The sequence below is a fragment of the Musa acuminata genome, chromosome BXJ2-4 (assembly GCF_036884655.1).
Source record: "Musa acuminata AAA Group cultivar baxijiao chromosome BXJ2-4, Cavendish_Baxijiao_AAA, whole genome shotgun sequence".
Classification (NCBI taxonomy): Eukaryota; Viridiplantae; Streptophyta; class Magnoliopsida; order Zingiberales; family Musaceae; genus Musa; species Musa acuminata.
In genome coordinates, this window is record NC_088341.1 from 29,980,689 (window position 1) to 30,004,788 (window position 24,100).

Consider the following 24,100-nt stretch of genomic DNA (forward strand, 5'->3'; position numbering starts at 1 on the left):
AATTTCAAGCTCATGGGATTTGCTTAAGACTATAAAAAGCTCTCTTTAACTTATATAAATTGCCTTCATATCTATGAATATTAAAACATGAGGGTTCGTGTATATATATCTCTTTGAAAAAAAATTTCATTAAATAATATTGATTTAATATCTATTTATAAAATTTTAATTTCACATAAACTATATTTATTTTCATTTTGAAGATCTACTAAAAATCGATTGCCTTATGGTCTTAAGAAAGTATAGTGAGTTCTTTATGTTTTTTTTTTAAATAGCATGTATCTACTACTTTGTAACTTATCATCAAACTTTTTTTTTATTTCTATAAGTTTCTTCAAAGATTAATAGATCATAACCTGTAAAAATAAAAAAATAAAATGAGTTTGTTATTATTAGTATTAATCCTACAAGTTATATTATACAACCCTTGAATTATTTTTATTCTTCTTATAAATTAGACTTTTTGAATCATATGACTCAGTTGATTTAAGTGATGATTTAGATAAAAGCTCTTCGAATATTATATCATCTTCTTTTAAAATTATAATTTGATTATGTTATTTATTATTTTTTTAATTTCAAATCTATTATTCATCAAACATATTATCTCTTAGCATCACAATCTTATGTGTGAAAGGATTGTAAAGTTTTTAACTATGAAAATTCTCAACATAACCTAAAAGGATGCAATTTTTCACTCTTGTCCTCTAGTTTTATCACCTTTTCTTCCTATGTTTTAGCAAATGCAACATGAAAGATTCTCAAATATTCAACTTTTAACTTCTAGAAACTCCATAGTTCTTAGGGTATAGCATTGTCAATTTTCATTCTTGAAAAATTGTTAAGCAAATACACTTCACAAGCGATGACATATATCCAAAATTCTTTAGGAATTCCTTTTTCCCTTTAACATGTATAAATCATGTCAAGAATAATCCTATTCTTTTTTTCTAGAACTCCATTTTGTGTCTATGACATGGTGAATTATTGTAAAATTCTATTATATTTACAAAAACCCATTTTAATGTATGATCATTTGATATTTTGACATATATTATCTTTAAAAAACCTCTATTATCTTTACAAAATTCTATTTCAAATTCATTTGATGTATATTCATTACCCCTATTTATCCTTAAATATCTTAACATACAATCACTTTGCTTTTCAACTAAATCTTTGAAAGAAATTAAAATTTCTTGAATTTGCTCAAATCTTTTTTCTTTCGTTTCTTTCAAGATATAAACCCAAGTTTTAACACTATAATCATAAATAAAGTTAAGAAAATACATGTTTCTTTGAAGTGATATTGGACTAATAGAGCTACAAAAATCTAAGTACACCAAATTAAATTGTTAGCATGCTATTTTTATTCTTTTTAGTTTGAAAGATTTTCTTTCTTTTATATAGATGGCACACATTTCAGATAACTTTGTTGGATGAGTAATTCTTGATAATCTTTTCATCATATTAAACTTCTATGCCTCAAAATTCAAGTGTTGATATCTAATATGTCATCATATAGAATTATCCTCCATAACAACCTTAAAATAGTTTGATGCATCAATGCACAAATGTATATAAAAAAAATTATTTTAAATTATGTTCACATGTTAAATTAGTGTTTTATTCTTGTTACAAATTGAGAGTCATATTTTTCAATTTTAGGTCTTAATTTTTTCAAGTAATCAACCTAAGCTTTGAATGTTTTTTAATTATGAATATAGTAAATATCTGAAATACATTATTCCTTGCCACTGTTGAGTCCAAGGGTGATTTTACCTTTATCTTCTATTGGTTTTTGGGATAAATTATTATATATAATTTTGCTAAAGCAATTTGAAGTTTGTATGTATGTATAAATTATTATATATTACATATGTGATTTGAAGTTTGTATGTTTAGATACCTATTGACTTTCATATTATCATAAATTGTTAGCAAAATAGAGTTTTCATTCTTTTCTTCTTTCTCAATAAAATTTATATTCTCACCTTGATTTAGGACTGTAATAACATTCAAAATTTCATTTTCCACAAAATTTACATTCTCTTACAAACATAACACTATATTTTTAATCTTTTAGAATTTCTGTCACATCCACTTTCTTGATCTTGGCCTCAATCTGTTTGTCTAGAATATTTTCTATCAAATTTATCTTTTTGAGATTCATGATTGATCTAATTTCCATCGCCTTTTCTTATTTGTTGTCGATCTCTTTCTCTTTGAGATTTTTGTTCACAGTAGTACTTACTCCATATATTTGTCTTCTTATTTTTATAAAATTTTATTCATGAATGTGAAGAGAACCCATTATTAGTTCTAAAGATATATAATCTAAATATTTATATTTTTCAACGGCTACAAGAATAAAATTAAATTTTAGGTCTAAAATTTTTTCTATTAATTTTGGATCACTTATTTCTTCATCATTCTTTCTCATTTGGTGAGTAATAAAAATAATATTTAAAAATTAATCATAAATAAACTCAAAAATACCTTATTTTAATATTTCAAATTAAGATCATAAAACTTGTACATGAAGTTTTTTACCTTGTCGACGCCACAAAACACTTTTTAAAATATTTCTCAAGCCTCTTTTGATTTCTTTGTTGGAAAAATGACTTCTAATATTATATCATCATGCTCATCTTCTTTTGTTTTTGATCTTTAAGTTAATTTTTTTTACTTTGGATATATTCTTCCTTCCTCTTTTAGATATTTGTTCAACAAATATATTTTAAACAATGTTGGGATGATATATTCTTCCTTCTTCTTCTGGATATTGTTCAACAAATATATTTACAATAATGTCCTTACAACTATGGATATTGTCGAACAATATCCTATGCATCTAGCGAGGAAGAATATTTATTTGGATGCATCATATAACTCTATTCTCTTTTAGAAAGTGTTCTTAGTACATGCCCAGTACTAAGAACATGAACAACAGTGCTGCATTGTGACAAAGACAACAATACGACGTTACCTTCTTCGACTAGTTGAAATCGACTGAGTAAAACCATGGATGTCGTTCCTTTACCTCCCTTGGCAGATATATGATAAAACGAAATGCCTAATTCTTGTTCTTCTCATAAGCATTCTTGATGCGTGGTAGTAGCACTGTTTGTAAAGCCACTTCCACGTTTAATCATGGCCAAACTTCCCTGCTTGCCGGTGTTACGAAAGCTACTCTGCCTGCCGATGTTACGAAAGCTACTCTGCCATTGTCATCCACTTCCGCGTTTAATCGTGGGCAACCTTCCCTGCCTGCCGATGTTGGGGGAAAAGAACCCAAATGAATTCGTCTTGCAGACTTAGTTAAACTGATCCATCCATTCTGTACCAGTCATTCACTCTTCCAGCTGCTGCTGAATGCCGATTGGTTGGGTGGTCATTGCTGATCCAATAATAAACTCATGAGTTGCTATCAGTTTCTTCATGGAAGATAAGCTGCCGGATGCAGGAACCGAAACATGGCCTCATGACAAGCGCAAAGAACTGTTGAATCTTGACGAACTGTCTTGGAATTTTCTGCAGCTTGTTCGCCGCCGGCCGCATCATCTCTTAGTTCGTATCCGTCTCATCATGTCAAGCTTTGTTTAAACAAGCCACCCACTCCACACACTGACATACAAGTCTCCTAACAATTTTGGAGAAGATTACTATTTTCTTTTTGAGAGAAGACATAAGTTTATGAATTAGAAAAACGTTATTGTGTTAAGAATATTATTTTCTAGGGTTTCAATAATAAATCTTTATTTTTTTTTAGAATATTAATTTTTTAGTATCTTAGCGAGTTCTATAATAATTAATAAGGTTTCTGTTTCCGTAAGATAGTTACTAATGGCCACAACATCAACACTGTTCGTCCAAATACAAAGTCACATCGATCATAGCCCCTCGGTTGGATCAAGTGGTCTTCCAATGATTTCTTCTGTTACTTGGGCCGAATTCATGGTAAGGCATTTAGTTCTTGGATTAGGTGAAGGAAATTGCTGCCGACGACGGATGGAAACTTCAAAGAAGTTTCTCCCCTGCCCTCCATCGAGAGAACTGCAGGCATCTCGTCCCGGTGCCGTGCTGTCACTGCTGCTCATGCACCTACTCTGAGTTTGCCTGCATCTTCAGCATGTGTGTGATGTCTTCAAGTTTATGATGCCATTTGTAGCAAAATCACAGAGGAATCTCTGAGTGGGATTCATGGCTGATCGAAGATTTGCAGCTATCAAACTGGGAGGAAGAGAACGGTTGACAAAGATGAAAACAATCAATCGCCGACTCCTATCGACTTAACCTGAATGCTCTGTTCATTTAGGGACGGACAAAATGGGGATATTAGCAAAGGCGAGAATCTCAGATCATGAAGTCCAAGAACACGAGTGTTTCAAAGCTGATGCTGGATGACATTTGATCTGAGTGGAAGTTGCATGAATTAAGCCAAGCAATAGAGAAGAAAGCCTGACATTTGATCTCCTTTCGTTTTCCCTTATTAATAACTCCTCTTGGAAGCTGGTCAACGACGAAAGCAGCAGTCCCACGCCATCTTCTTCCGCATTCGATTCGATCTTATCCGGTGATACATCTCCTCGCCGTTTGGTTAGCCTGCGTCCTTCTCCGCGATAGCAATGATTCCGAGGAAGGTCTCCTTGAGATGAACCTCCTTCTGACTGCATTTCCTATGTGGACGTAATGATGATAGCGGTCATCTCCGTCAGTGAACTACCGGATGTACACGCTGTCTCAGTATGGACCTCAGAAGCAGAAAGCGCTCGTTTTATTCATGCCAGACGAGAGACGCAAATAAGTAACAAAAAGGTTTGATCATTAAATGAATTCCAAAGGGTCGGCATCGCTGCCATTACTACTCGTCTTCTTCCATCTTTCGTTCATCAGTTCTCGAGCAGATTCACCGCGCATGTTCTACATGTCATGCGCAGATCGTGCCTTCCTTTCAGTTCTCATCCTCGCCAAAAACTTCAAGGCTCTTCTTCCAGACAAACATCTCCTGATCCTGACGTGAATTGAGCAGGATCAATAATTTTGTGCCTTCTAAAGGTGTATCCGAACCGGAGAAATTATCGAGTTTTATGGCCTTGCTGTAGTTTCTGCTCTGGGAAAGCAAAGCGTTCGTCCTCTGTTCGAAGATAAATCGTGTCTTGATGATGCAGAGAGTTTGGAGTGAGTTGCAAAAAGTAACTATTAGATGAAAGAAACAACAATGATAAACTATTAGAAAGTATAAATTGGTGAAGAAAGTAAGAGGAGATCTACAGTGTGCCAAAGCCTTGAAATGATCTGCTGATAGAGAAGGTAGCTTTCAAATGCATCTACACCCAACCCTCGGGAAAGCTACTTCCTTGACTGCCAATAAAGTTGGTTGTTCCGGTCAAACCTTGGGAGAAACAGAGCACGGTGGTATAAGGAAGCATCGGCTCTCTCTCCTTCTCACCAAATTTTGACCGACGGCTATCATACTGTTCTTGTTGGGGTTAGAGAAAACTTCGGCGACAGTATCTTTGGCCATTTTGCTTTTCCTTCAAGTAAATTCCACACTGGTCGTTGGTTGGAGAGAGAAAGAAGCTTCACCAGCCCAGGGGGCAGGGGTGATTTTATCTGGTCGATTTTGATCTTGTAGAAAAGGGCATGAGATTGGTGTAATGGATGTTTCCAACACCACCCAGCGACTCTCACAAGTTCATCATGCATTTATGAACAAAGCATTCATAGCACCTCTCCTTGGTCAACCATCCTTTCCATTTCCATCTATCTTTTTCTCCTCCCAATCTCCATCACAAAACAAAGCAAATGAGAGAGAGAGAGAGAGAGAGACTTGCAGCTCTCGTCAAAGGAGTACCAATTCAGCAAGTAAGAGAAACTTTTACCATCAATTGTCTGGCCTTGAAACCCATAAAGATCCTCCACTGCCACTTCTACTTTGAGAGGAGCTTCTGAGACTCTCTGCTCCTTGTTGGCCATGGCCACCAATGACAACCATCCAACATGGGTTGCCTATGAGCCAACCAAGGACTGCTCTTTGGGCTTCTGTAGCTTCTACTGCCCCCAGTGGTGCTCTGTTATCTTCTCACCCCCTCCTCCCGTCCAATTCGCCGACGAGGGCTCCGGTCGGACCTTCTCGCCCCTCGTGATCGCCGTCATCGGAATCCTCACGAGCGCCTTCCTCATCGTCAGCTACTACGCCATCGTCTCCAAGTACTGCGGCACCTTCAGCTCGCGACGGTGGTGGTGGCCCAGGCCTGGGCACGGCACAGGCACCGACGACGATGAGCTCGACAGCAACCTGGGACAAGATGGAACATGGCATTTCTCCCCAACGAATGGGCTCGACGAGGCCCTGATCAGTAAGATCACGGTCTGCAAATACAAGAGAGACGACGGCCTGATCGAGGTTACCGACTGCGCGGTGTGCCTGGGCGAGTTCCGGAAAGACGACACCCTCCGGTTGCTCCCCAAGTGCAGCCATGCCTTCCACGTTCCGTGCATCGATACTTGGTTGAGGTCACACTCCAACTGTCCTCTCTGTCGAGCCAATATCGTGCCTGTGACTTCGGCGGCGCCGCTGCAGTTGCCAGCTCCTCCTCCACAACAGACGGAGAACAATATTCCGATCAGGGAGGGCGAGCACGAGGATGAGGTGGTTTTAGTCATCCCCGACGGAGACGAAGAGACAGAATTGCCTAAGAATCCCTCGCGAATTCACTGCAGCTCCGGAGAGATGGAGGACGGCAGTACGGTGGTCGGGACTAGAGACGGTGATCTGCAGCCGATAAGGCGATCGCTGTCGATGGACTGTTCGTATCGCGACGGGGTTTCGATCGTCGAATTGTTGCAGATGACCTATGCGAGTTCGTCAAGACGGTGGGGAGGAGAGCACAGAAAGAACAGTAGCAGCACGAGCGGGCCGCACGGTGTGATGAGCCCCGCCCCGATGAAACGATCCTTCTCTAGTGGCAGAGTGTGGTTGACAAGGCAGGCGAAGGGAAGCAATTCAATGCTCCCAGTGTGAGATTCCATGAAGGACTCGATGTACACTTCCCTTCCATAAAGTGTATAGAGCAGACACAAAAAAGAACATCACAGTGACTTCCTGCTTTCTCCAGCAACATGTTTTGGCTTACATGAGTTCAAATCCTATCTTCCGTCTTGTGGGCTTGTGATTGTTTTGTCAGAAGCTTCAAGTTTGAAGACATGCATGGGGACAGAATCAGATGAGTAGTAATCTCTTCTACTGTATCCAATACGTCCCATTAACACAAGTCTAAAGAAAGCACAGTGGTCGGAACACGGAGAAGAGGATTGCCCGTAGCACACGAAACCGGAGAAGAGGATGTATTAAACCATGGCCGAGCGTCTCCTAATTACATTAGAATACAAGAGTTATGTTGATTGTGGAGAGATGTTTCCTATCGTTAAGGACTTGAAAACCTTGGTGTACTTCGGTTAATGATCTTTCTAATGAACGTTCGGCTTGTTTTAGGACAGTGGAAGTCTCCATCTTCCCTACTGTGGCTCAGTAAGCCGGTTGATATGTCAAAGCTGACTGACATGGGACTGATGAATCATTCATTTTCTTAGCCGCGGCATAAAATAAAAGTACTATTGATATTGATGAAAATAAGTTTTATTGTAGAAATGAAAATGCTTTAATACATTAACATGTTTCAGTAGATCGCTGCTATTGTTGCGATTGCTATTCTGCGAGGGCACTCTGATACCATGATGAAAATAATAGAAGAAATAATAGAAGATAAGAATAATTATTAAAGAAGCTTTATTGAAGAAATGAAAATGCTTCAATACATTAACATGTTTCTCTCCTATTTAAGAAAGGATTTCCCTCAACAGAATAGAGGATTTTTCTCAACAGAATAAAGAGATTTCCTCGTATAGTTGAAGAAATATTATCTTCTATCAGATATGTCGATTCTTATTAGCGATCAGTCTCGTCATATAATATACAAACAGCAACATTATATGTAAACTTGAGATGCGAGGATCCTTAACGCCCATCAATGGCGATATGTGGCTACAACTACTCCTATAATGATGTCGTCCAAGAAATTTTGGGACGTCTTTCTGCAAGTTTCCTTTGGATGCTGCTCCGTGAACATATGCTCCCTGGATGGACTGAGTCACTCTCCGGTCTTCAATTCGTCTCCGGACACTATCAGAACTCGGGTCCATTCTTTCCTTTGCAAATGAACTATCAAAGTTTAACCCCTCGAAATTATTAGATAAGTGTATGTCTAAGTTCCTCACACATATAATATACATAGAATATAATAAGATATATATATTATCATCACTTAAATAATATATTTTGTGGCATTTATATTTTAGAAACATGATATATGACATGTTCTTATTATCGATTTTTTGAATTAAAATACACATGAAATTTGAAGTATATACAAATATTAATCTTTATTTTAAATATATTTTATAACGAAAAGGTATGATTCTCTAATATAATAGGTGTAAGTGTCCTAACGAACTTGAGTATGATATTAAATTATGACAATAAATATGTGCACAATGATTAAAAAGATTTTTGTATGACAGTAGTTCTTAAGTCATTACCAAGATTTGAATGAACTCAATCATATTTAAAGTAAATGAGCTTGAGGTTTAAACATCATATAAGTGCAGGATATCAAATTGATTTACTTATGGATGGAAGGAATTATGAATAATTAAGTAGATATTAAAATCAAATAGGAGTGCTACACTAAAATTTTAAGATGCATAGATAAGATTGGAGGATGAATTTAGAACAAAAACTCATCCTTCTTATCAATCCAAATTAGGGTCAAGTTAAATTATAGCAATCATAAAATTATGTTAATAAAGAAAAAAAAAACTTGAGATGAGGCCTAATATGATTAAACCTAAGACCTCATTGCAACCTTCTAAGCACATCCTTTTCTAGTTTGGCTTTATCCTTCTTGTCAACCTGACAAGTCATAATCATTTTCTCTCCTTTTTCATTCATTCTCTCATTTCTTCACCTTGTTTACATGGATGCCAAGAACCATAGTTCCAAGGAAGAATAAGGTAAGAAATTATAATCATTCCCTAGATATAACATAGGGTTTTAGTTTAACAGATTGTAAATAAATTTTTAGCTATTTTTGTGTAACCTAGATTTATGATTTAATCCTCGATCTTTAGCTATATTTTGTCTGAATGCATTATCATTATAAAATCCTTGATATTATCTTAATCTGAAATTTATAATTAGAGTTATAAGTGTTCCAAGATGAAGTGCTCAGAATTTATTCCATCAATCCTTTTTTTTTTTCTATGTGCATGTCACAATTTAATTTTAAATAGGTAAGCACTCATTATTATATTTGATCTAAAATTACTTTTAGTTAATAAACTAATTTTAATGATACTCACTTGTTGTCTACAACAAGTCTCAAAAATACCAACTCATCTATCTATCACATGCACGACACGTGCTAAGATGAACATGTAGGAATTTAAATATTATATTAAATTAAAATTGTAGTGTTAGATTAGAAGCACCAATACCGTAATGATTGCCAAGTAAAAATAGTAAAGTAATAATACCAATATAAAAATAATCAAATATAATATCTACCTAAAAAATTGAAGACGGTGTGTTAGGTATTCACCTTTAAGCAAAGAATAATATTGTTGATATCAATTATACTTGCTATCTAACAACGATGTTTGGTGTGATTCTTTGAATTATAATCAACGCCTATCGACATTGATGTCATCGGCCTTTTTTTTTGAATTTTAATCAATACCTTTTTTAATACTATTTAATTTTAAAAAGAAACACTCCCATTATTATGTTTGATCTAAAATTACTTTTAGTTGATAAACTAATTATAACGATACTCACTTATTATTTGCAACCGAAAACACATACCCATCTATCTATAATGACCAATACAATTGGGTAGATAAATAAATAGAAATTTAAATAAAATTTAAATATAATATTAAATAAAAATAAGAAATTGAAGACACTTGCTATCTATCGAATGATTATATATTTGCATTCTTTGAATTATAGTTAATGCCTTTCGACATTTATGATAGCAGTTTTTATTTTATTTTATTTCTAGGTGTGTTTCAGAATTTAATTTTAAATAGGAAAGCTCTCATTAATCTAAAATTACTTTTATTAATGATACTCACTTGTTGTTGTTGTCTATGACTAGTCTCAAAAATATATCTCTTACATTACACATGCAGATGAATAGGTCAAAATTTAAATATAATATTAAATAGAAATAATAGAGCTAAATTAGAAGTATCAATGTGACATAGATTGTCAAATAAAAGTACTAAAGTAAGAGTATCAATATGAAAACAATAAAATATAACATCTACCTTTGAGGCAATAGTTATCTTGTTGGTATCGGTTGTGCTTGCTGTCTAATGATGATACGTTCTCTATGATTCTTTGAATTATAAATTAATGTCTATCGATATTGATGCCATTAGTTTTTTTTTTTTTTTTTTAATTTCTAGGTTTATTATTATGTTTGATCTAAATTTACTTTAAGTTGATAGACTAATTTTAATGATACCCACTTATTGTCTACAACCAAAAATACATACCCATTTATCTATCACGTGCTGCTTAGATGAATAGGTAGGAATTTAAATACAATATTAAATAAAAACAATAGTGTTAGATTAGAAGTACCGGTGCAATAAGAGATTGACAAGTAAAAGTAGTAAAGTAAAAAAGACTAATATAAAAAATAATCAAATATAACATCTACCTAAGAAATGGAAGATGATATGTTGTTAGGTATTGCCCTTTAAGAAATATAATATCTGTTGTGCTTTCTATCGAATGATGATGATTTGCTCACTGTGATTCTTTAAATTATAGTCAAAGTTAGATGATTTGCTCACTGCGATTCTTTAAATTATAGTCAAAGTAAGATGATTTGCTCACTGTAGATTTTAATTATAATATCTACCGATGCAATCGTTAAGGTACTAAATTAAGAAGATCATGATAAGATCATTTAGTTCAACATTAATTGAAGAATATGAGAACCAAGGACACATAAGTTCGTCAGATCTTTTTTATTCTTAAATTTTTTTTTTTAAAGTTCATGCTCCAAAAAGATATAATTTTATGGATATGTCCATCACGCAAAGCGGATAATTAATCTCTCTTGAAGACAAATTTTGGAGTTGCTCCAAAAACATTAATTGTCTGATTGGTACTGTGGCTGCTATCGGAATGATGGTATACTCAGTGATTATTTAAATTATGGTTAATGTCTCTCGTTATTGATGCCATCAGTCATATGAATAGGTGGGTATTTAAATATAATATATGAATAGGTGGGTATTTAAATAGAATGCATTACACGTGGGTATATGAATAGGTAGGAATTTAAATATAATATTAAATAGAAACTATAGTGTTATATTAGACATATCATGCCATAAGGATTGCAAGTAAAAGTACTAAAAAAATTAATATGAAAATAATCAAATATAACATCTACCTAAAAAAAATGAAAGATGGTGTGTTAGGTATTTTCATTTAAGTTAATAATTATTTTGTTGGCATCGGTTGTGTTTACTATGTGCTCTTTCTCGTCCTCTTTTTATCCTCTTCCGCGCTTCTCTCTCTCGAATCATGATTCGCTCTCGACGGCCTCGACATCTCTTCGCATCCTGTGCGTTTAGTTTCGATATTATTGTTAACGCCCTCTGAAGCGTGGCCTTTTTCTCAACCCAACATTAACCCCTCTTCTTAGCCCGACGGCGACGGTGCCCCCCTTCCTCTCTCGATCCGATTCCCGCGTAGATCCCCTCTCCCCGCCGCCGATCGCTCTCTCGCGCTAGATTCCCCGTGTTTCGATCCACAACATGGTGTCTGCCAATCGGGAAATGGCGGTCTATTGCTTCGACACTCTCGTCGCCCACTATAACAGCGAGCAGGCGCCGCCCCCGGGTTTCGAGGAAGGCCAGCAGTAAGGACCCTGGACCCCGTCTTGCCCCTTCTTTTTCTTGTCGATTGGGTTTCGACCAATGCTCCTCTCGTCGACGGATTTTGTTGGATGATCGGAGGGATTTCATGTGTTTTCTTTTGCCGATTCATTATTTTGGGTATTTTCGGTCGTTTGGTTCCGTGAGAAGTTGTTCCTAGATTCTTGGAGTTGATGAAGCTAATTGATGCAGCAACGGGGTGATATATCGAGTTTACTTGTTTGGGTTTCGCTGGATCGATTGATTATTAGGACACAGGTCTTCTTTCTTGTGTCGTATCAATTGATCTTTGCTGTGGAGAATACTTGCTTTGTATGTTTGATTATTCAGTGCGTTTAGGTAGCTTCTTGTACTATCTGTGGTTGATAAGAAAACCGTTAATCCTTGCCCCTTCACCCTCCTCCTCTTGTGAATTGCTGACCCTTGTTGCAGTTGGGAGTCATGACTACCATTGGCTTTCACTACGAGCTCCTAGAATAGTCCTCTGCATTCGCTCCTATGTAATTAAGAACTATTTAGACTCTCTGTGTTGTTTCTAATTTTCCTATGTCTTTCTCTACCTCTTCTTGCAACCGATTTTAAATATATCACCTCATCTAATCAGTGAATCTATTAATTTTCTCTGGACATGTGCATACCATGTTAAATTATTTTTTGATTACATATATAAATATCTTTTATTTTATCATTTTGTCACATCCATATCAGCATTCATTTATTATTTTTATGCTTCATAATCTATTTGAGCAAGTTGTAGTATTAATTTTTCTGTTAACTTCTGTTCATCTTTGACTGTATCTTTTCATTATTCACTTGATCTTTTTCCTTCTTAGAAGGTTATATGACGTATCAGGAATAACATAAGCTATTAGTACAAGTTATATTACAACTATCATTATAATATGTACCAAGCATGTGCAGGAACCATACTTGGATGATAAGCACCTAGTCCGATGCTATGTCTGGCTGTTTATGTACCGCTGTTTTTGTACCCTGGCATGGTATATGTTCAATACTTGATGTGTGTTATATCAGAACTTGGCTTGCATGGTTGTCTTATTGCCATGAGGTTCAAAATTATAATCCTATGTAAAAATTTGATACACAATTAATCCGTGGGAACAAAAGACTTCTGCCGATGCAGTGTTTAGGGAGGATCAATTTATATATCCTCATCTTTGCCAGTGGAGAGGCCACGTCTGTGATTCGAGTCTTGTCACACAAGTCACTAGGGAGTAACCTTACCCAACACTAAGTCTCACCCTATCCATAAAAGCAAAATAAATATAAAGTTAAATGATATTTTCATATTTCTGATGCTATTTTTTGGCTGGAATTTCTTTCCTTTTGTTTTTCCAATGCATATCTGGATGTTTCTAAGCTGTTACTTTATAATATGCTTTTTCATATTATATTTTGTTCATTATTTAATTCTTGTAATTTGTATTTCTGCTTTTACATTTTCACCCTCATCCTAAAGTCTGTTCATTATTTAATTTACAAGAATAAGGATGACAGACAAAACTATTCTAATTATAGAAGAGTTAAAATATAAGTGTACAATGAAATTTTGGGAAAGAGTTATCAAAGTTAGGATAAAACTTGAAACAGAAATGTCTAAGAGTTATTAAAATATTTGGACTGCGATTGCATATTTTTTAAACTCTTTTGAAGCATCCATAAACAGCTATTTAGTTCATTTCATGAACTTGAACATCATGATGCAGAACTCCATCTTGCTTAGACTGCATTCTTCAGGGTATTCATAATATGTATATAGGTATCAGCTAGTGGATGCTAGACATATATGACTGCATAATCTAGTTTTTTTTTTTTTTCCATTTCAGCCCATTGTTTGTTACATGGAAGAAAGCAATCAACGGAGCAGAGCCTCGTCTCCGTGGATGTATTGGAACTCTAGAAGCCCGCTGCATAATCAATGGTTTCAGGGATTATGCATTAACAAGGTATTTTTCTACTGTTGGTTCCATCAAGAGTTAATGTTAGCATATGATCTCTCTTGGAAGAACAGTAATCATTATGATTCTAATTAAAATTAGAAGCTGACTAGAATATGCAATCAAATCAGTTGAGAAAGGATTGCAATTTATCAGTGGCTTGGAACGTAGATAAGGGCAAAATATGTTGATTACATTGTCTAAATTTGTATGCCTTCTGTTCTCTGATATGCAATACTTTTAATTTTTCTTCATCTGTAAGTTCATATGATGGAAACTATATTATTAATTTAGCAAATTTGCTTCCTCCTTGTTTGCAAGCTGTATATGCAGGGAACTGTTGATGCGTTTCCATTTTTGTATGAATCATGGTGGTTAATGTGTAACTAATTGATGTGGATAAAACTTTCTCTTTAGCATTATTATAGTTTTAATCTCCACTGGCACTTTCATATATTTACAGCACTAACATGGTTGATTGAATAAAATAACCTGGTCTCACATTAGTTAAAAGCTGAAACAAATAGAAGCCTCTTATGATTGTGTGCCAAGTAATTAAAAATGAAAATAAGTTGTAGCGTTGGGTATAGTAAGCCAGTTTAAAAGGAACATAACAGATGTTGAAGCTCCCATTGTGCGTTCAAATTCATTCAACAGAGTAACACAATATATATCTGAAAAATTAAATATTTGCTTATTGTCTTGAACCTATGAAATGATTGGTAATTAGTGATGTAAGAAAGCTTTGATCACATCAATTACATATTTGTTGATTGATCATGAAATCACATGTTCATGTGTTGCAGTTCATGTGAGGTGTTGATCAGAGGGATGGATGATAAAAGGTAGTATCACCTTATTGGAGAAAAACTGAACATCGATGATGGGAAATCTGAGAATGTCCTTAACATCATTGGTGTTGAATAAGGATTATAAATTATATTAGTATATTGAAAGAATAGGCAAAGAAGTTACCAATTAAAGATAAAGATAGTCCAAATTTATTAGGTCTAGATGGTGGAATTTTAAAGATGATAAAGTTTGGATTTTTAAGAATAGGATGGAAAAAGAGGTTGCCTGGAATATAATAATATTAATATTATTTGGATTACGATGGTCAATATGATTAAGAGTTTAATAAAGAAAATTCTTGCTAAACTAAAGATAGAGATATAGTTTTAAGAGAGAGTTGGTGGTGGTATGAGGAAATTCAAAAAATAATTATTACTAAAAGATTGTGTTTTAAAAATAGATAAACTTATAAAAATAAGAAGAAATTTAAAAGATATATAAAATCTAAAAAAGAGGTTAAGAGAGCTGTTAGTATGATAAGATATAAATCTTCAGATAATTTATACAATAAATTACATATCAAAAATAAAAAGAAGATATATATCAAATTGCTAATCCTAAGGAAAAAAATGTAAGGATTTAGATAATATCATATGCACAAATGCTTTAAAAAAATATGATAAATTATTGATAATGAAATTAAGGAAATATGAAGGTTTTTTTATAAATTATTGAATGAACATAGATTTAATGATAGATAGATTTGATAATAATAGATTTATTTATAAAATCAGAGGTAGTACCTTACAAAATATGAAAATAACTAAGAGTGTAGGACTTCTTGATATTATGTTTGAAAAAATTTAGGTGATCAAGAAATAACTTGGCTAACTAGATTTAGAAAGATGCTTGATGAATGGATAAAGTGTCAATCTACAAGAATAATTGTGACATATAAAATTGTTCTAATTATTGAAGAATTAAAATATAAGTATACTATGAAACTTTAGGCAAGAGCTATTAAAAGTAAGATAAGACTTAAAACAAATATCTCTAAAAATTAATCTGATTTTATGCTTGGAAGATCAACAATAAAAACTATTTATTTATTAAATAATTAATGAAAAATGTAGAGAGAAAAACAAAGTTTTGTTTATTGTTTTTATTAATTTAGAGAAGCCTAGAGTTCATAGAGATTTATCATGGTGAGTTTTAGAAAAGAAAGATATATTCACTAATTATATTGATGTTATTAAAGATATATGTGATAATATATTTACTAGTCCTAAAACCATATGGGGTGTGTATAGTGAGTTTTTTATTAGTATAAAACTATATTACTGGTGCATATTAAGTCCTCATTTTTTCACATTAATAATGGATGAATCTACTAGTCATTTATAGGAGAGACATGAAACTTACTTGATGAGAGGCTAAATAGAATTAATTCTAAACGTGGAGGCAATTCTTAGCTACTAAGGGTTTTAAATTAAGTGGACTAAAACTAAGTATATAAGATGCAATTTTAATAATATTCAAACATACATGAGGTTATAGTCAAGTTGAATGATAAGAAGTTCCATTAAGTAAAAATTTTAGGTATCTTGGATCAATTATTCAATGAGATGAATAGATTGATGGAGATATTATTCATAAAATAAAAACATGATAGTTAAAATGACAAGGGCATCAAGAGTCATGTGATCATTGGATACAAATTAAAAAATATATATAAGATAATTATTAGACTAGTAATACTTTATAGATTTGAGTGTTGGGTGATTAAAAAATAACATATACCAAACTTTTGTGTTGTTGAGAACTTGAGATGAAAATGTTGAGGTGAGATGTGAATGCGTTGAGTTATTAAGAAAGATAAGAAAAAAAATATTTTTATTCATGAATAATTAGGTATATCTTCAATAGAGGACGAAATAAAGGAGAATCATTTAAGATGATATAAACGTGCACTCAGGAGACCTATAAATTGGTAATTAGAAGAGGTCAAATGAAAGATAGAGGAAGACTAAAAAATACTTTAATAGAAACAATAAATAAAGATTTAAATATTTTTAATTTAACTAATCATATGATTTTTTACATATCTCAATAGTGACAAAAGCTCCATGTGACTAACCCCAAATAGTTGAAATTGTTTTTTGGCTTTGTTGTTGTTGTAATTGTTGTGATGGAAATGGTAAAATTGTTTCGAATTGACAAAGATGTGTGGCAACTTTTTCATCCATATTGTGCTTGCAATTAGGGGCAATTTGATAGGTTTGTTCCTTTATTAGCTTAGTTTATCACTGCATACTTTTTGATCTGGGCACATGCATGGTTAACCAATTTGAACAAAGAAAACTTTCTGCAGTGATGAAGCATTGATAATGTAGCATAGCAGTCGCTCTTATCTTTGTTATTTGGCTATATTGCAACTAGTATTTCATTTTCACGCTGGCAAGCATCTTTTGCTGTGTCATGGTGGATCATGAGGTTTAGAGGTTACCTCTACTTATAATGTCTTGATCTGATAACTTTCTGTGAATTTGTTACATGATGCACGCGCTTCTTGGTTTCAGATAATATAACAATTGGCACTGTTGTATCAGAGTATTGGTATGAAACTTCTGTTGACACAGGAATTTTCTGTTGTTTCCGTTGACATGTTATGTGGTTTAGTAGCTAATGATTCTTCGTCATTTCACAGTGCTTTGAGGGACCGCCGCTTTCCTCCAATACAGGCTAAAGAACTGCCATTTTTGGAATGTACAGTATCTATATTAACTGATTATGAACCTGCTCTTGACTACCTTGATTGGGAGGTTTGCCATTTGACATTCTCGAAAATATCTTTTTTATCAACATTTAGTTCTATTATTTGTTTGTTTGTAGCTAGCAAAATTTTCATTCTTTTAGCTGACAACTCCCACCTTCATGTCAATGCTCATTTTTATAATTAATTCTAGTTTTGGAACATGCTTTTATTGAAATAAGTGCTCACTGTTGCAGGTTGGGAAACATGGTTTGATCATTGAATTTACTGACCCTGATTACAACACTAGGCGTAGTGCAACATACTTGCCTGAGGTTGCTGCCCATGAAGGTCAGTTTGTACCTTACCAGCTGCTACTCAGTTTGCCTCTGTCCAATCCTTTGTAAAGCTTTTAAAGGACGGCCGAAGCTCTCTCTCATCAATACAATTTGTCCGGATGTTTCTCAAGAAATAGTGATACCATTGAGGTTCCAGTTTTATTCACTTTTCACTCTTTTTGTTTTTTTGTTGAATGGAGCAGGTTGGACTAAGCTAGAAACCATCGATTCACTGATGAGGAAAGCAGGATATAATGGTGCCATAAGCGAGTCGCTTCGAAATCGACTTCACATTACCCGCTACCAGTCCACCCTCTACACCATGCACTACAGAGACTATGCTTCTTACGTCAAGATGACTAGAGGTGATTCCCTTCTAATTAATGGGGCTAAACCCATCCATTGATTCACCAGATACCTCATTGTCGGATCTCTGAACTGTGGAGTACATTTAAACTTGATTTAAGGCAGTTGGGTCGAACTTCCCTCCTGCTTGTTTGTAAGGCATTCGAAGCCTACCCCATTTACTTCACATTACAAACACTATCCATGGTTTACGTTGTTTCTCCTCCTGACTTTATACTATTCACTTATTACCATGCACCTATTCACTTCTGTTACACTCAAATTATATTTAACGTAGCGGCGAAAGCAGGTAGAAGGGGAATAATGCCTGAGCAGAAAAAAAAGAGCGCTGAAAGTCTAGGTCGGTTGAATATTGATTTTACACTGAATTTTTTTATTATTTCCTTCAAAAAAATATATATTTTAGGTATTTTTCAATCCATGAATTTTATTTTATTTTTTCTCAAATAGAATAATCTAAATAAAAAATTAAATTATTTTTAAAAATAGTTTTAGTTTGTGATAGTGTTTTGGTTTGTTACAGTATTGTTATAGTATTTTTGACCTATTATAGTATTATGATCATCACAATTTTGATCATCATAACAAAAACAATGTAAAATGTACTTGAAAATAATATAAATGACGTAAAATAGATTTATAGTATTATGATATTAATTATAAGTTTAAAATTTGATATTATAATAATTTGTAAGTAATAATAATCAAAAGAAGCATGATATGATATCATTTATAATATTTTTTTTAATAATATTTATAATATTTTTTACTATATCAATAAAATACTATAAATATTATTAAAATTTTACAAATGAATCAAATAAAAATATTATAATAGTTAAAAATTGATAAAAACAAAAAATTGATGAAAAAAATGTTTGAAGGGTATTTTGGATTTTTTAAAATTAAAGATATTATTTATTTTAAAAAAATTAAAATATAGAGTTTTTTTAGGAGAATCATCTTTCTTTCCTCCTAAAACATTTTGACTATAAATACTTGTGAGGGATGCTATTTCTCATTTTAGTTGCAATAATTTTCAAATGATTATATATTGACTAATACATTCTTAAAAGTAGATTGCACTTTGCAAAAAGAAGTATAAATAAATAAATAAATTATATATAATGTATATATATACACTCACACCTAATGATAGACATGATTGTTCGGTACAACTTTAACAATAATGTGACATGTTCTCGGTCGCTAAGTGTGTATAAGATGTTAATTTTTCTCTTATTTAAAACTTTGGCACAAAAAAAAAAGGATTAATGGGTGATTTGATAAAGCTATATATTTTTTATATTACAATATTTTACGTGGCAGCCGAGGAAATTCCTAGGTGGGTCCCGCCATGGGGCGAGTAGGAAATGGGTGCACTTGATTCATTTTATTATTACGTGATTTTATTTTATTTGTTACCATGGGCTGATGTCCAGGGAGAAGTTGGGCTTTTGCCCTCAATTCCACGATCTCATTTGGCAAGTTTGGAGCCGAAATAGAAATACTTGGGACCGAACAAGCAAGAGAAAGTGATGCAACAAATCGAAAGTTCACGCACATGACCACCCACCTGCCCCTTCTCGTTCTCCCGAATTCGGTCGATCCCTTCATTTCTTGTTCGCCGTCATCGTCCCCCAAATCACCACACTGCGGAGATCGCTAGGGTTTCTTCCTCTCGGCGTTGTTGCTTCGTGGATTTACCCATCTTAAGCCGCCGCTTCCTAGGATTTGGCCTCTCTCTCTCTCTCTCCGACTTTTCCGCTTCGCTCCGAAATCTTGAAACCTCTCGTTGGAATTCCGCGTGTTATTTCAATGGATTATGGCGGTGGAGCTGCGTACCCTGGTAGCAATGCCATCGCAATCATCCCGGACGCCTCCGGCCCTCCCGATTCCTGGCCCCCGGGAGGAAACGACCAGCCAATGTGGGCGACCGACGAGGATTACCGTTCTTGGAGCGGAGACCCATCCGCCGACGCCGCCTCCAACTCCGCTTACGACGGCCGCCTGTCCCGGTCTCGGGCCGGTAGTGAGCAGCCCCCGGGCAAGAAAGGTCGGAACTCCCAAGCGGATGCCCAGGGTGGTAACAGGACTACCACTTCCAAGGCCATCGGGAAGATGTTCTTTAAGACGAAGCTTTGCTGCAAGTTCCGCGCCGGGACTTGCCCTTACATCACGAACTGCAATTTTGCTCATGGGATCGAGGAGCTCCGCAGGCCGCCGCCAAACTGGCAAGAAATTGTGGCGGCTCAAGAGGAGGGCTCCTCCGAGCCCAGAGAAGAACGTCGGATACCGACGATGAACTCATCGGTCGTGGCTGGGGAGTCCGAGAGATCTTATAAAGGACGGCGGTGTAAGAAGTTCTACACCGAAGAGGGCTGCCCGTATGGGGATAGTTGCACCTTCATCCATGATGAGCAATCCAAGGCTCGGGAGAGCGTGACGATCAGTCTGTCGCCCATGGTTGGAGGCAGCGGACTAGGGGGAGGTGCGAATACGCCGACTCAGAAACCTTCAAATTGGAAGACGAGGACTTGTCACAAGTGGGAGATGACTGGGTATTGCCCCTTTGGCAACAAGTGCCACTTTGCTCATGGTGCAGCAGGTATGACAAGAATCTTGCTCCTAGTTTCCATCTTTAGTTGGAATAGCCCTGAGGTGTTTTATGCCTGCTCAAGATCTTGCTAACCCATAACAAAAATAACGATAACATCTTTATAGGATTAGTTTTCTTCTTGAATTATACAAATTCCTTCATTTAATTCTGGCTCTAGTCCTTGTGGCCATATTTCGTGATGATCCATTGCAAAACAAAGGATCTTGCAGATGGTCCTCAGTAATCCGGTCTCAGAGTGTGTGCATTTGTTGTATGATCATTTATCTTGAATGAATCTTATGTCTGCTGTGCTTGTGTTGGTTTCTATCGCCCACAATAATTTACATCTGTTCGATTGTGATGTCTAATCTATATCTTATTTTTATTTGGTGATTATTAGTTCAGATGATTTGACTAGTGTTAAACATCTTGAATTGGAAATCTCTCAGATCTAAACCAGACAATTGTGCACAACAAAATCCTGTTCGAAAGCATTTTAAGTTTGACTATAGTCCATCTAGGGTGTTGACTGCGGCTTGAACTTAAAGAATTCATGAACATGGATACCATAAAGATGCTTTACTAGTATCTCCATTTTCTCCATTATGAATTGATGAGATTATGCCAATACTATTGTTTCTGTTTGCCAATCCAAAGATACATTGAATTATCGCTTCCCTGACACTTATTTTTCTTTTTCTAGTACATGTGGGAATACTTTTGCGGTATTTATAACTTTCGAGATTTAGTCTGCATTATATTCTGCTTGTACATGAATAACTTTCAGCTACAGAACTACACAGGTATGGTGGGGGTCCTGTGGAAACAGAAGGTAGAGATGCCTCCTTGGTTGTTTCAGACTCTAAGCATGGTGGGGTGCACACAAAGTTCCCCCCATCGGATGCTTCCGTTGCTTCAAACAGTTCAGTTCCTCATGCTGATATGTATCATATCGGCGTCCCTTCTCAGAGGTCCGCTGGTGTCGTACAGAGGCAGGGGCAGAGGTCAGTTGGAAAATGGAAGGGGCCTGACAAAATTAGTAAGATATATGGTGACTGGATTGATGACATAGAGTAGAACCTTGTGCAATGCACCTGCAGACATAATAGTCACTTGTTTTCATTTTAGCTATTGGTTCACGATGAAGGTAATGTTTGTGTTTTGTGGAGTACCAAAGGCAAGAGAGGTTACTGATGCGAAGTAGGGTATCTTTTGGCATGATTATCTAAAACATGGGAAATCTGAAGATCATAGTAGAAGAAGCAAGTGAAATCACTTGATGCTTCTTGTGCTAGATTTTATGGACACAATTGCTTCGACATAGCTTCTTGTTTTGCACCATTTACTGTTGCAAAAAATTCTGCTAACATGGCATGACATTTTTTTTAGTACAGAAAGAAGGATCATTTGATTTCATGACGGGGGCAAGGTGCTTATACTCTTTCATTGGTTCTCTGTTTGCTGTGGTTGATCCAGAATAACTCAGTAAAGGATTTGATCTTGCCAGACATCAAAGGTATATGGTCGGCTGCAGGAATGCTTCTACACTGACATATATTGCCTCTTTTGTTTTTGCTGCAACTGAACTGTTTCAGTAATGTTTGTGTCAGTTTGTTTGTGAACTAAATTGAACTGTATTCCAGGGATTTTTTGTTTTGTTCCATTAGGATTTTGTTAATGTCATAGCTATGCAGAAAAAAAAATTGGTTCTTTCCGTATCACAATTGACGCATTACGTGAGCAGCTACTAAGCGGCATTATCAACATTTTGCAGGTTAGAATTCTGTGACAAGAATGTTATTTGGCTTGTACCAAATATTACCTCATCATCATCTTTCAATAATTTTGCTTCTGACTTGAGCCTCTAACCACAGTATACCTTCATCCTTGTAATCTGGCACCCTGCACGGTGACACCGTTATGAACCACCTCGTAGTTGCAGGCATGAGGAGTAATGAGTTGATATAGCCATGAATCTTAATTGAAAGGAAAAAGTTAGTAGAATATAGTAAAAATTCTAAAAGTCCTATGTTAATCGATACTTGTAAGTGAGACAACTCTTTCCTAAGAATGTCTTGAAATACTGATTCCAGCAATCAAAGATTTAGGTACACAGTCTACGTCTGAGAATATATTTATATATTTTTATATAACATCGCATTGATCCCCTACTTTTGACGTGGGATGATTTTAATAGACCTTTAATCAGTTTGGGCCAAAGAATTGAAGTCCATCTTCTTTCCATCGGATGTTACTTAATGTTGGGCCTAAGCGATCCTATGTGGCCCATTAATCTACAATATTGTCTTGTTGTTAGGCCCATTTTTAAGGTAGATCATTCGCGGAACAGATTGCGATTGATTCACACCTTTGGAAGAATGCAGATGGAGAAGGGGGGAGCAACCTTGGAGGAGGGATTGGGCGGCGGAGGTGTGGTGACGCAAAGGGGAAAGCTGTGCCGCCGATGCAAGGAGACCTTCAACTCTTCCTCCAACACGCCCTCCTCCTGTCGGTTCCACCCTTCCTTCTTCGTCTGCCGCAGGCACGACGACCAAAAGAGGTATGTGGCGGTTCCCCTATCCGAACCCTCCTCCTCCTCCTCCTTAGACGGCAAGTATCTCCTTCTCTTCTGTAGCCTGGTTCTTGAAACAGCAGCCGTCTTCCATCACCTCGTTCCTGTTCTTGATGTTTGATATGGAGGCTTTATTAGGACACTAAAAATCTCTTGATGAGCATGCTTGTTTTCTGTAATCATAGATGCTGACGCCGCTCGGCCGGATAAATACTTTGATCTCTCGTCTTTTCGCTTGAGTTGAGGTCTTTGATTTGTAATCTATGCCTTGTGCAAAAATGATTACTTTGACCACAATTTGTAATCGTGCCTAAGGCTATGAGGTAATAACTCAAGAGATAAAATCTGGCCGCCTGGGGCGCAGCTTTCCTCCAGGTGAGTTAGATTCCTCTTCCAGTTAATGACCCTTGTGCGTCTCGGTATCTCTTACCATGAATTACCCATCGGGAACTGCCACCAATAAGTATAAACCTTAATTCACATAAATAGTTAATGTGCAATTTCTTAGAGTATCTTGGAATTTAACTACATAGATTATTATGGGCCGTCATAAGTGAACCAGTCGAATGATGATGCTGCGGTTTTTGTTTCTGAACATAACGTGCAGTGCCCAATTTTATTTTCATAGATGTGGCGAATGAGTAACATATAGTGTATTTTTGACCTATGAATTTTTATTTTCATGATGATTTTGTAGCTTGA

At 35.3% G+C, this 24,100-nt stretch overlaps 3 protein-coding genes across 4 annotated transcripts; all 3 read left to right on the forward strand.

Annotated features, from left to right (window-relative positions):
• The first annotated feature begins 5,810 nt into the window (after positions 1-5,810).
• Positions 5,811-7,165, forward strand: LOC135587073 (E3 ubiquitin-protein ligase Os04g0590900-like). Its single transcript, XM_065104493.1, has one exon. The coding sequence runs from the start codon at positions 5,978-5,980 to the stop codon at positions 7,025-7,027; it is 1,050 nt and encodes a 349-aa protein (XP_064960565.1). The 5' UTR covers positions 5,811-5,977; the 3' UTR covers positions 7,028-7,165.
• Positions 7,166-11,631: 4,466 nt separating this feature from the next.
• On the forward strand, positions 11,632-18,464 carry LOC135610239 (uncharacterized protein At2g38710-like). Its single transcript, XM_065104496.1, has 5 exons — positions 11,632-12,005; positions 13,869-13,988; positions 17,479-17,593; positions 17,781-17,874; positions 18,065-18,464. The coding sequence occupies exons 1-5, from the start codon at positions 11,902-11,904 to the stop codon at positions 18,265-18,267; spliced, it is 636 nt and encodes a 211-aa protein (XP_064960568.1). The 5' UTR covers positions 11,632-11,901; the 3' UTR covers positions 18,268-18,464.
• Positions 18,465-19,748: 1,284 nt separating this feature from the next.
• Positions 19,749-22,489, forward strand: LOC135610238 (zinc finger CCCH domain-containing protein 56-like). 2 transcript variants are annotated; one of them, XM_065104495.1, is made up of 2 exons: positions 19,749-20,835; positions 21,630-22,489. In XM_065104495.1, the coding sequence occupies exons 1-2, from the start codon at positions 20,046-20,048 to the stop codon at positions 21,896-21,898; spliced, it is 1,059 nt and encodes a 352-aa protein (XP_064960567.1). In that variant the 5' UTR covers positions 19,749-20,045; the 3' UTR covers positions 21,899-22,489. The 2 variants fall into 2 exon arrangements, with proteins under 2 accessions (XP_064960567.1, XP_064960566.1); XM_065104494.1 differs by having other exon boundaries at positions 19,750-20,835; positions 21,620-22,489.
• Positions 22,490-24,100: the final 1,611 nt, after the last annotated feature.

What these genes read in the sequence shown, in the direction of transcription:
- LOC135610238 (XM_065104494.1), top strand. Translation starts at nt 20,046, where the DNA reads ATGGATTATGGCGGTGGAGCTGCGTACCCTGGTAGCAATGCCATCGCA. An exon ending in CTTTGCTCATGGTGCAGCAG is followed by an intron (nt 20,836 to 21,619) that starts GTATGACAAGAA and finishes TTTCAGCTACAG; the next exon opens with AACTACACAGGTATGGTGGG.
- LOC135587073 (XM_065104493.1), top strand. Translation starts at nt 5,978, where the DNA reads ATGGCCACCAATGACAACCATCCAACATGGGTTGCCTATGAGCCAACC.
- LOC135610239 (XM_065104496.1), top strand. Translation starts at nt 11,902, where the DNA reads ATGGTGTCTGCCAATCGGGAAATGGCGGTCTATTGCTTCGACACTCTC. An exon ending in AGGGATTATGCATTAACAAG is followed by an intron (nt 13,989 to 17,478) that starts GTATTTTTCTAC and finishes GTCATTTCACAG; the next exon opens with TGCTTTGAGGGACCGCCGCT. An exon ending in TTGACTACCTTGATTGGGAG is followed by an intron (nt 17,594 to 17,780) that starts GTTTGCCATTTG and finishes TCACTGTTGCAG; the next exon opens with GTTGGGAAACATGGTTTGAT.